We start from the raw sequence: 13,790 nt of genomic DNA, 5'->3' as shown, positions 1-13,790 counted from the left end.
ATGGGATTCTTTAGGACGGTATATGAAAGTAGTCTACGTGTGCAATATGATGGAAGAGTTAGTTGGGATTAGGTTTGGCCTGTGCCGGCCAATTATTCAAATGTCGACATCTCTACTATGATACATGATTTATAAGGAGTGCTTCCATAAAAAAGTAAACCAACCGAATAATTGTAGTGCTCTATTGTATTTAAGTTAAGAGTGTAAAATTATCCCTTTCCCAATTGAATGATCCTTCTTCCTTTCTAGCTATACATTGAATAATAAATAAATATTTTCCAGCATCTATATCCGTTGCAACAAGAATCTTCGATAGAAAAATAATAATAATAATAATAAGTAAAGAAAAATGAAATGGCATTATACTAGAATACATTATTTTCATGACCCAAAATAGTAAATTAATGGATACAAAGCAATTGTAGCTAGTTAAATGCCTTGCTGAAGGAGTAATTACCAAAATAAAATAAAAAAAGAAAAGAGGAGGCTCTGTTTAAACTGGTTCAATCTAAAACTTCCTAATATTATCCTCGTGTGACATACATTGTCGAGCATTGAGAAACATAGAATTTTTTATATCGCTTGTAGCTCTAAATGCATCTCACCTTAGGTGGTTGATAGGGTCGAGGGAGATGGAAAAATCCTTAACAAAGGTTGCACATTATCTAGTTAGCACAATAGTTTTACAAGATAATAAATAAATAATAAGAATGAAATTAGAACAAGAATTTAATCAAATGTAAATGCACTCCACTCTTCACCTTCATCGCCCAATTGGATAAACTAAGAAAATATAAGCTAAGATGTTAGTTTAGATGTTGTCCAATGCCCTTAGAAACTATATGAATAGCATATTGGGCCGCCATCCCTCCTCTTACCCTCCTTGCATTGTCAAGGTGAAATAAGTATGAGGTTGATTTAATAATTATTTTAAATTTATATGTTTTATTTATTATTCATTGTGTGTTTCTTACTTGTTAATGCTTTATCAATTGTAAACTATGTAATACTACGAATACTTTTTCCTTGGAATATATAATTAGTTCTCTCTCCCTCTATATTAAGGATATTTTTTAAGAAATTATTGTTTATTTAAATAAATATAATAATATCTATTTAAGAATTATCTCAACCAATATTTTATTCATCTGAGAAGTTTTTTGGCTATCTAAAAATCTAATAAGTGTCAACTCTCTCAAATAATTGATTTTAGTATCCTTTGTGTTCATTGGACTATAATAATACGTAAGTAGACACTGCAACATAGATCATGTGAAATTGAAATTAACATGTTAGGATTTACAAGGTGAAAGAGTGAAGATACTATGATTTTTTGTAGGCAATCAAAACTTTTCTCAATAATTGTGTTATTATGTTGTAGTCCACTAATATTTTAATTTTTTAGGTCACGAAAAAAAGTTCCAAAACCTAATGCAATCCTATTAAAATGTTGAAAACAAGTAATCATGTCACATTATCAATGGCTGAAAATTGATGTGTGGTCTAACATCCATACTCTGAAGCACAAATACATTACATAATTTAATTTTATTATCTAAGGTGCGTTGTAGTGTAGTAGCAACCTTTCAAATGAGAGGCCCCGATTCACCATCAATAAGTTTTCTATATAAGATTTGTGTAAGATGTCATCGAATGCACTATAAAGCGCTGATAGGTAATCGTGAATCGTGATATAGGCATAGCCTTAAATATTAGCACTTTTAAATAAATTGCAAAGGCTCCAAAATGATATTCTTAATTCTCGAGAACTCGTCTTCTCTAGTAGAAAATTATACAATAGTAATTGTGAGAAAATTAGAGAGACCTTCTTAGCAACAACCTTACCTTATATATAGGCTACATTAAATTGTGTTTGATCTTAGTAATGTGAAATGCGGACATGATTGAAAATAAGTATTATTTGAATGTATAAATCACAGACACGGATCTTAAAGTTAAATACCATTAAAAATATTCATAGGCATACAATAATTTATTTTACACTTAAGACTTGAAGAAAAGATAAGACCATTACAAATGCTTTATAATTATATAAATTCTCTTGTCGTTGTTTTAACTCGCAATTTATATTTTGATAATCAATTATCGCACCTTCATTTCCATGCCAAAATAACACACATAGTGTAGCATATCATAAGGAACCATAAATGAAGGTCCCCGAGAACAACAGGGGCCAAACAATTTTACTGAAAATAAGCAGCTACGAAGATGAAAATTTACATGATTCGCATATCGGACAGTGCAATAGGCAGACGCAGGAGACGAGATCACATATTGCATTCGAAGGACAGAGGAAGAGGAAATGAGAGAGACAGAAAAAGAGAAGAAGAAGAATTAGAAGAGGGAGATGATGATTTAAAGAGAATCACACTTAGTGGGCTTGAAAGAGAGCGTGTTCTGAGCATTGTTGTAAAGGATATGGAAGTTTTGCTGCTGTATGTTTCCGAAGATGGAAGGATTCCCCGATGGTTCACCCAACATTGCCAGGCACAAGAGATTTTCAGATGCCTGAATGAAAAAGTTGTCTGCCGGAAGCTCGTAATCCACGCCGCCTTTGAAGTTGAAGACGAGGGTTGGCAAGGTGAGGTGAGCGGATGATGTGTGGTAACAAAGATCCAAACCTGTAGAAGAGCCGTCTACAGGAGTGAGATCAATGGCGGACTGAATTGCTTCCTTAAGAGGAGAGTAGGCAGCCTGGTCCAGGATGGTAACAGTGGTTCCGGAGTCGATGATCATACCTCCGCTGCCGTCCGATTGCAGATCGAAAGTTCCAGGAGGAATATCTAGTGCCTTACCATTGAGGGTGATTCCTGTAATAGGAATGTACCAGAAAGTGGGAATGATACTGCTCTTGATGAGTGGGAGAGTCTTGGCTCCTCCGCTCAAGGAAGCACCCTCGCCGAAAAAGAGGGGGCTGGTTTGTGAAGAAGAGTCGGTGATGGGCAAAAGACAGTAAGAGAACATGTTCTCTGCTTTGGAACCCAGCTGTGAGATAAGGGAGAGACCACCTCTTCCCAGTCCCACAAGGCCACCACCCTGAGAGAATCCTTGTCCTTCGTTGTCATGCCCGCATCCAAATGCAATGCCTTTAACCTTGCTGCTCCCAATTGACAATGTCTCGTAAGCCAGGTCGCCGCTGGTGAAGGAACCATCGCCATACTGATACATAAAGGTACAATCTGGATTGCATCCGGTTTGCGTACTCCCCAAGGCGTCACAAAGAGAATCACCGCAGGGAATTGTGGAAAATGTGGGGGACTTGGAGGGGTCGAAGATTGGCGTAGGCTGAGAGAAGCAGTCCTTGCAAGGCTTGCACTGAGTCCAAATCAGATCGCTCCCCGTGTCCACAATCGCTTCGAAGCTCACAGAGGGCGTTCCCAGTGCAACGCTCATCAGAAATTCTCCATCCCCTACTTCAACGGGCGTTTCAGCGTCTAATTGCCCTCTTATCAATGCCTCTATCTTCTTCATTCGCTTCTTACTTCGATCCACAGCCAAACCCAATCTCTCAGAAAAACCCAACTCTCTCTCTGATCTGCGCGTCATATTCACCCTTATTTTTACATTTTCATCGCTGCTAGACTTCGGCCAACCACTAAACAGTCTGTCCGAAGAACATGATATCGTTGGAATAGTAAAGCATATCAAGACCACAAAACCCAACAGCTTTGAACGCTCCATTTCTCTTTTTCTTTTCTAAACCTCGAAACCTTTTTCTGCTCTCATCTACTCCACTCCATGCAATATATATACACAGAGAGAGTGAGAAGGAGCCTTAAATCAAAATCAACAGATTCCCCGACGTGTCCACATAACAATATCGATCCTCTTAGAAGGATAGACGAATTTATTTAATTTCCCCTTCTCTATCTCTGCCCGTCTGGAATTGTTCTAGAAGTAGAATAGACTGCTGCAATTCGAAGTGAATCGTATTTTTTTCTGTCCATACCTTCACTAAGTATTTCCGTACACTTAACTCGTAATCCAGTTCCCTCTTCCCATTGAATTTTGTGGACCCATTCAGATCGAAATTCCAAAACGTGTTGTAACCGGAGGGTTAGTTTTCTAAAAATATTTAAAATTAGTTTACACATAATTATTCTTAGTCGGTTTATCCGGCTTTCCAACTTATTCTCATTCTTGTTTATCTCATTCTTAAATTTTGCTCTAATTAGTTTATTCATTTTTAAGATTTAGAGATTTTACTTGTACAAAACTGTTATATTCAATGCTCTATTATGTATTCACATTACCGTATCCTATCATAAAGTTCTATTCAAGGATTTATACCAGAAAGAAAAAGTACATGAAAGTTAATGTAATCTATGTGGTTGAACATCCACATATATAAATCATCTAAATTGAATTTTATTTTTATTCTCGTTCTTATTTATCTTATTTCTCAATTTTACTTGTGCAGAAGTGTTATATGCAATGTTCTATTATATATTCACATTGCCATATCCTATCATAACGTTTTGCTCAAGGATTTATACCAGAAGGAAAAAGTAGATAAAAGTTAGCGTAATCTATGTGGTTGAACATGCAAGTATATAAATCATCTAAATTGAATTTAAGAATCCATCTTTTAAGAATTGGGTATGTAGTTGTATCAGTGATAAGCATGAAAGTCATGTCAACTAGGGATCACTCCCCATGTCCACGATTGTTTTATGTCAAATCCATAGATATGCGTAAGTTCTATATGTGTGAATATAAATTCTTCCCTAACATTTGATCTAATAAATCTCACTTTTCGTCAATTTACCTTGAAGTTAACTCTTCACTAATTGTCAAGTATTCGCAATAGTTAAAATCACATTAGGGAGCCTGGTAGATCACTAGGGTCAAGTTCTCCTAGGTTATCCTTCGGAATGGTCGGCTTCACGAGCCTGGCCAATTTAGGTAAATGGAAAAGAAGCATGCAAATTTCCCAAGATGAAAACTTTGATGGAGATAGATTCATCTTGGTGCTCCAACCAAAAGCGTTTCTATGATAAATGTTTCATTTATGCAAATTCGTATTCAATGAATTCTCAAAGCGACTGCATGTTAAATAAATGCACATTGAATTCTTTCAAAAACCAAAATGTTCAATAAATCACATAAAACAGGTACTAAATGTAATTATGATAGAATAAAAGGTTTGGAGTTAAAAAATTCGAATTTAAATTGCTAAATCTCAAGGGTCAGTATTGTATGGTGCAATATTGATTGGACGCCCCATTATTGACCAATAACAGAAAAAAGGCTAATACTTATGTAGAGAATAAATGCCTAGACATTGAGGTGTGGATGGAGAATAATCTAATAATAAATGTGATACATACGAATGTGTGCATGAATCCACGGGATAAGATAGAATATAAGGGGGTGTATGTAAATTAATAAGGGTGGCTAATTAGAGAATGGGCCAAGATTTCGACAAGATTGCATCATTTCTTGATATATGGTTGAATTAATCCATCCTCTAATAATATACCCAAAACTAAGGATAGTTTGACTAGATTAAAATATTTTACCATTATGTTTTGACCATACATTGACGTGCATGTGAATCCTAAAATAGTAATACATCTCAAAGCATATGGAATGTGGAATATATCGTTTAAATTAGATGCTTGGACGTCAAATAATAGTTAATATAGATAGAGTAATGGACCTTGGCACATACTAGCATGTGATACTCATTCTTTACATTTGAATCCTTCATGAGAGCCTAAAAAATAGAGAAATTATGTATAGTGAGTAGCTTATATCTCAAGAATTAAATAGACATCAATAAAATACGTGAACCTATTTAACAATCTAGAAGATTAAGAAATATGAAAATGAGTAGTAAGTTTAGGGGTATCTTCATGTGCAAAAGGTTCTGTGACGTAGTGCCCTATGGTATATTGATACTACCACATCCTATCATATAAAAGCTTTATTTAGAAATGGTGATTGCATGCTTCATATGAGAGAAATTATAGAAGAGGGAAAATAGTACATGAATTTATTATGCCGAAGGCGTCTCTTATATGAATTGGATGAGCTGTTTTTGGGCATCAACGATTGTGAGTAAAGGAGAAAGCATTGCAAGACGATTGGGAATATTGGAGCTGCCCGCTGTCCATTAGTTTTATTCTTCATTTTTTGTCAGAATGTGTGCACTGCCCATCATCTCTCGATCTTCTCATTTTACCACTATCTCTCCTCTTGCAGTCACGATCAGATGAGATTTTTTCGAAAATTCTACTCCTCCATTAATGCAAACATAGTACTCTCAAATATTTGAGCTCTCACAATCTAAATTTTAGGGTTCCTGCCACTTGTTCCGTGTGCCTCTTTAATAATTCATAAATGTCATTATTTTCTTGTTTTTTATTTCTATACAATTTAGTTGTTGCACGGTTTCCCATGATAAGTGAATGGTGGGACCTTTTTTAATTACTAAGTACACTCAACCTTTATGTTTCCATTTGTCTAAATCAAACCATCTAGTAATTCCGAAACCCTAAAAAAGTTGTATGGGTTTTATAGACACTTCAAAATTTACTATGTTTGTATGTGTTAAAATGACTATGTTAGTGGGTTTTAAGTTATTTACTTATTATTCTGTTAATGTATTATATATAATAATAATATTATTGAATAGAAACCTATTTGTTTAAATAGTTCAAGTAATTTATGGTGAAAATGTAAATAGAATAGAATAATTTTTTATTTTCAAATAGAAATAAACTATACAAATCATGTAAATTGTATTAGTATTATTGTAATATTATCATAAAAACTCGACCTTCAAGGACCCAACAAAAAAACAGATGCGAACCAACCCATAAAAACCAGGGAAAAGCAGCCCCATAGAACAACAGACAAGAACAATACAGAATTTCTACATAACAAAACTACAACACTTTGACCAATTTGTCATTCTTCTGAATGACATCCTCATTGATTTTGTGAACTTTCTTAATGATGTTGTCAACACGGGTCACACCCTTATCTTTTCTATGGAGCCTCGTCGCTGGACCAAGTAGGGGCTTCTCTTTCGTATCCAGATCTGCATCCACATCCTCTGAGGGAGCCCTAAGTTTCTTACAGGTACCAGCATTCACAACCTTATCTTTCTTCACCATCTCAGTGCTACCAGTGGGGCACTTGCCCTGAGAAATATAATGAAGAACTTCAGCCTATTCATTGAGTCTACGTAGACCAATGCTAGTATTGTTCATGGCAGACATACTCACCTCCACCACCACACTCAAACTATGCTGATGTTTATAAGTCATTTTCCAAAGCCTTAATGTGCTCTTCATGTTCCTCCTTAAGGTCTTTAATACCATTAGCCAGGGTATGCGTATTCGAGACCTAGTACTGTCGAGGTCCCCATTAGGTGGATTGGCCTTCTCTTTGAGATTATTAATCTCTTGAAAAATCTAGGTGAATTGGGCATTTTGGTTATCCTTTAAATTCCTCAAGTTAATATTCGTAATCGTATTCTCAGGGACCGACAAACCATCTCCTTAGGAGTAAACCCACCACCAAGAGTAGGTATAGAAACATTGACACCCTAATCCTCCGCAGGCCCGTCCAAATCAATCTGAGAGGCATTCGGTCGCTTAGAATAATTCTCGTTGACATTGTTAAATACTTTGGTTTTGTCAATAGCTCTTGACATAGAAACGCTGGCCACTCTTTTAACCTTCACATCAGAACTACCGTCCACCGAATTAGGGACATGTTCAGGGTCATCCTCCTCGTTAGATAAAATAATTTATTTTCTGCTAGTACGGTTAGGGATTTTAGACGATGAGGGTCCTTGTTTGTTATAAATGTGAAAGACTTCGTTCCCATCGAAGTCCACCTCTTCATCAGAAGAGATTTCCCCATAATGAATATGGACATTCTTCTTGTATTCTATACCAGTTTTAGCACTCGTATTCCTCTCGACATTGATAGTCTTGGCATACTTCATAATCAACGGGAATAAGCCCTCATGGAGAACAAGGGAGGATGCACATTTCTCGTGAGCCCTAATGCTATTATTCAATGATGAGACCAAATAAAAGGCCAAGGAAATGCACTTGTGATGCCGAAAATGATTAATAATGACAAAGTGATAGCTAAGTAAGCTACAGAATTTACCATCAACGGTGAGGCGGCGCACGATAACCTCTGAGACCTCGTACCATGGCTTTGAAAGTGATTTTTTCTCCCACCCAACATTATTATTCTTTCTCACCTTCTCCCTTTCCTTCGGCGGGAAAAAGGTTTTCATCGCCACCATCGCACATTTCTTATGCTTGTAGAATTTGGTGCCCTTGTTCAGAATTTTGGACACCTTAGCCACCATCTCCTCATTAACCTCCAGCTCCATACCATAGACACAGATAAAACCATCCTTCCACCCATTAAGAAAGGCCTCAGTAACAAGGGCATCCACACCATGAAGCATCTCGATATAACTAGTCAAAACTCCTACCGAAAGTTCTTTCCATACTGCTTCCTTATTTCGTCATTTTTCGCAGACTATGGGATCCAAACGGTTCCTATCTCCCCTAATATTAAAAAATACTAATTCTCAACAACCTGCAACACAAACAGAGTTGACATAAACCATATAAAAACAATTAAAAAAGCCACCAGAAAGTTCGTCTTTCCCCTCATAAAAGAAGTCTTGCCCACGACACTTTGGAAGATGTCATTCTCCATCATTTCCAAAAGCCCCTTGAGCTTCGCAAGCATCATAATCATTACGGAGTAGGTTAAGAAGATCCACTGGGATCTTATCATAAATGTTCCAAAGTTTCCTACTTGCCAAGTCGGCCCCAATGTTGGCCTAAATATCCGCAACCTTATTACCTTCATGGTAGACATGTGAAATGTTAAATTCACAGAAGCCCCTGAGAGGAATTAGGCTATCTTGAATAATATGTTTAATCAACCAAATAGGAGAGGAGGAAGTCGTTAAACAATGATGTTTAGGGAGTCACACTCCAACCAGACCCTTCTCAAACCTTTCTCTTTGGCCAATTTGATATTGGTATAAATTGTGAAGGCCTCATTAAAGTGATTTGTCTGGGTACCCAAAGAGAGGGCCATTGTCGAGACCATCCTGCCATTGTTATCACGCACCACTTCCCCACATCCAGCAGGTCTGGGATTCCCATTCGCCACACCATCAATTAATGTTACTTTAGGTCCAATATTTTTTTTAAATGTTATAAAAATTGATTAACAAGATATGAGAAAGAGTTTATTGAATTAATAGATAGAGAGAGAAATCAATCCAATGTCATTTCTTTCAATGAAATGGAAAATATTTTTGCAGGAAGAGCATCATCAAGAATCAAGACAATAGATAAAGTAGTAAATGTTGTCAAGTGAGTGCTAAGATCAACTTTCCCATTGGACTTCTCAAAACATGGTACCTCTGTTTTCTTTGAGATGGGATTCTTTAGGACGGTATATGAAAGTAGTCCACGTGTGCAATATGGTGGAAGAGTTAGTTGGGATTAGGTTTGGCTTGTGCTGGCCAATTATTCAGATGTCCAAATCTCTACTACGATACATAATTTATAAGGATTATTTCCATAAAAAAATAAACCAACTGAATAATTGTAGTGCTCTATTGTATTTAAGTTAAGAGTGTAAAATTATCCCTTTCCCAATTGAATGATCCTTCTTCCTTTCTAGCTATACATTGAATAATAAATAAATATTTTCCAGCATCTATATCCGTTGCGACAAGAATCTTCGATAGAAAAATAATAATAATAAGTAAAGAAAAATGAAATGGCATTATACTAGAATACATTATTTTCATGACCCAAAATAGTAAATTAATGGATACTAAGCGATTGGAGCTAGTTAAATGCCTTGCTGAAGGAGTAATTACCAAAATAAAAGAAAAAAGAGAAAAGAGGAGACTATGTTTAAACTGGTTCAATTTAAAACTTCCTAATAGTATCCTCATGTGGCATACATTGCCAAGCACTAAGAAAGAATTTTTTATATCATTGTAGATCTAAATGCATCTCACCTTAGGTGGTTAATCGGGTCAATGGAGATGGAAAAATCCTTTACAAAGGCTGCACATTATCTAGTAAGCACAATAGTTTTAAAAGATAATAAATAAATAATAAGAATGAAATTAGAACAAGAATTTAATCAAGTGTAAATGCACTCCACTCATCACCTTCGTCGCCCAATTGAATAAACTAAGAAAATATAAGCTAAGCTACTAGTTTAGATGTTGTCCAATGCCCTTAGAAACTATATGAATAGCATGTTGGACACCTTATCCACCATCTCCTCATCAACCTCCAGCTCCATACCATAGACACAGAGCACACCATACTTCCACCCATGAACAAAGGCCTCGGTAACAAGGGCATCCGCACCATGAAGCGTCTCGATATAACTAGTAAAAACACTTATCGAAAGTTCTTTGCATACTGCTTCCTTATTTCATCATTTTTCATAGACTATGGGCTCCAAACGGTTCCTATCTCCCCCAATCTTGGAAAATACCGATTCTCAACAACCTGCAACACAAACAGAGTTGAGCTAAACAAAAACAATCAAAAACGCCACCAGAAAGTTTGACTTTCCCCTCATAGAAGAAGTCTTGCCCAGGACACTTTGGAAGACGTCATTCTCCATCATTTCCGAAAGCCCCTTGAGCTTCGCACGCATCATGATCATTACGGAGTAGGTTAAGAAGATCCTCTGGGATCCGATCATAAATGTTCCAAACTTTCCTACTTGGCAAGTCGGCCCCAATGTTGGCCTAAATATCGGCAACCTTATTACCTTCACGATAGACATGTGAAATGGTAAATTCGTAGAATCCCCTGAGAAGCATTAGGCTATCTTCAATAATATGTTTAATCGACCAACTAGGGGAGGAGGAAGTTGTTAAACAATTAATGATGTTTAGGGAGTCACACTCCAAGAAGACCCTTCTCAAACCTTTCTCTTTGGCCAATTTGATATTGGTATACGTTGTGAAGGCCTCACTAAAGTGGTTTGTCTAGGTACCCAAAGAGAGGGCCACCATCGAGACCATCCTGCCATTATTATCACGCACCACTCCCCCATATCCAGCAGGTCCGGGATTCCCCTTCGCTGCACCATCAATTAATGTTACTTTAGGTCCAATATTTTTTTTTAAACGTTATAAAAATTGATTAACAAGATATGAGAAAGAGTTTATTGAATTAATAGATAAAGGGAAAAATCAATCCAATGTCATTTGTTTCAATGAAATGAAAAAGATTTTTGCAGGAAGAGAATCCTCAAGAATCAAGCCAATAGATAAAGTAGTAAATGTTGTCAAGTGAGTGCTAAGATCAACTTTCCCATTGGACTTCTCGAAACATGGTACCTCTATGTGCTTTGAGATGGGATTCTTTAGGACGGTATATGAAAGTAGTCTACGTGTGCAATATGATGGAAGAGTTAGTTGGGATTAGGTTTGGCCTGTGCCGGCCAATTATTCAAATGTCGACATCTCTACTATGATACATGATTTATAAGGAGTGCTTCCATAAAAAAGTAAACCAACCGAATAATTGTAGTGCTCTATTGTATTTAAGTTAAGAGTGTAAAATTATCCCTTTCCCAATTGAATGATCCTTCTTCCTTTCTAGCTATACATTGAATAATAAATAAATATTTTCCAGCATCTATATCCGTTGCAACAAGAATCTTCGATAGAAAAATAATAATAATAATAATAAGTAAAGAAAAATGAAATGGCATTATACTAGAATACATTATTTTCATGACCCAAAATAGTAAATTAATGGATACAAAGCAATTGTAGCTAGTTAAATGCCTTGCTGAAGGAGTAATTACCAAAATAAAATAAAAAAAGAAAAGAGGAGGCTCTGTTTAAACTGGTTCAATCTAAAACTTCCTAATATTATCCTCGTGTGACATACATTGTCGAGCATTGAGAAACATAGAATTTTTTATATCGCTTGTAGCTCTAAATGCATCTCACCTTAGGTGGTTGATAGGGTCGAGGGAGATGGAAAAATCCTTAACAAAGGTTGCACATTATCTAGTTAGCACAATAGTTTTACAAGATAATAAATAAATAATAAGAATGAAATTAGAACAAGAATTTAATCAAATGTAAATGCACTCCACTCTTCACCTTCATCGCCCAATTGGATAAACTAAGAAAATATAAGCTAAGATGTTAGTTTAGATGTTGTCCAATGCCCTTAGAAACTATATGAATAGCATATTGGGCCGCCATCCCTCCTCTTACCCTCCTTGCATTGTCAAGGTGAAATAAGTATGAGGTTGATTTAATAATTATTTTAAATTTATATGTTTTATTTATTATTCATTGTGTGTTTCTTACTTGTTAATGCTTTATCAATTGTAAACTATGTAATACTACGAATACTTTTTCCTTGGAATATATAATTAGTTCTCTCTCCCTCTATATTAAGGATATTTTTTAAGAAATTATTGTTTATTTAAATAAATATAATAATATCTATTTAAGAATTATCTCAACCAATATTTTATTCATCTGAGAAGTTTTTTGGCTATCTAAAAATCTAATAAGTGTCAACTCTCTCAAATAATTGATTTTAGTATCCTTTGTGTTCATTGGACTATAATAATACGTAAGTAGACACTGCAACATAGATCATGTGAAATTGAAATTAACATGTTAGGATTTACAAGGTGAAAGAGTGAAGATACTATGATTTTTTGTAGGCAATCAAAACTTTTCTCAATAATTGTGTTATTATGTTGTAGTCCACTAATATTTTAATTTTTTAGGTCACGAAAAAAAGTTCCAAAACCTAATGCAATCCTATTAAAATGTTGAAAACAAGTAATCATGTCACATTATCAATGGCTGAAAATTGATGTGTGGTCTAACATCCATACTCTGAAGCACAAATACATTACATAATTTAATTTTATTATCTAAGGTGCGTTGTAGTGTAGTAGCAACCTTTCAAATGAGAGGCCCCGATTCACCATCAATAAGTTTTCTATATAAGATTTGTGTAAGATGTCATCGAATGCACTATAAAGCGCTGATAGGTAATCGTGAATCGTGATATAGGCATAGCCTTAAATATTAGCACTTTTAAATAAATTGCAAAGGCTCCAAAATGATATTCTTAATTCTCGAGAACTCGTCTTCTCTAGTAGAAAATTATACAATAGTAATTGTGAGAAAATTAGAGAGACCTTCTTAGCAACAACCTTACCTTATATATAGGCTACATTAAATTGTGTTTGATCTTAGTAATGTGAAATGCGGACATGATTGAAAATAAGTATTATTTGAATGTATAAATCACAGACACGGATCTTAAAGTTAAATACCATTAAAAATATTCATAGGCATACAATAATTTATTTTACACTTAAGACTTGAAGAAAAGATAAGACCATTACAAATGCTTTATAATTATATAAATTCTCTTGTCGTTGTTTTAACTCGCAATTTATATTTTGATAATCAATTATCGCACCTTCATTTCCATGCCAAAATAACACACATAGTGTAGCATATCATAAGGAACCATAAATGAAGGTCCCCGAGAACAACAGGGGCCAAACAATTTTACTGAAAATAAGCAGCTACGAAGATGAAAATTTACATGATTCGCATATCGGACAGTGCAATAGGCAGACGCAGGAGACGAGATCACATATTGCATTCGAAGGACAGAGGAAGAGGAAATGAGAGAGACAGAAAAAGAGAAGAAGAAGAATTAGAAGAGGGAGATGATGAT

General features: G+C 35.4%; 1 protein-coding gene across 1 annotated transcript; it reads right to left on the bottom strand.

Annotated features, from left to right (window-relative positions):
- Positions 1–2,376: 2,376 nt before the first annotated feature.
- On the bottom strand, positions 2,377–3,702 carry LOC131871329 (aspartic proteinase nepenthesin-1-like). The gene has a single exon (XM_059215947.1). The coding sequence runs from the start codon at positions 3,700–3,702 to the stop codon at positions 2,377–2,379; it is 1,326 nt and encodes a 441-aa protein (XP_059071930.1).
- Between the last annotated feature and the right edge of the window lie 10,088 nt (positions 3,703–13,790).

The sequence above is a fragment of the Cryptomeria japonica genome, unplaced genomic scaffold (genome assembly GCF_030272615.1).
Source record: "Cryptomeria japonica unplaced genomic scaffold, Sugi_1.0 HiC_scaffold_394, whole genome shotgun sequence".
In the NCBI taxonomy this organism is placed as follows: domain Eukaryota; kingdom Viridiplantae; phylum Streptophyta; class Pinopsida; order Cupressales; family Cupressaceae; genus Cryptomeria; species Cryptomeria japonica.
The sequence above is the reverse complement of the archived record's forward strand: the minus strand, read 5'-3'. Positions and strand labels throughout refer to the sequence as shown.

Excerpts from the sequence above, each read along its gene's own strand:
- LOC131871329 (XM_059215947.1), bottom strand. The coding sequence starts at position 3,702 with ATGGAGCGTTCAAAGCTGTTGGGTTTTGTGGTCTTGATATGCTTTACT.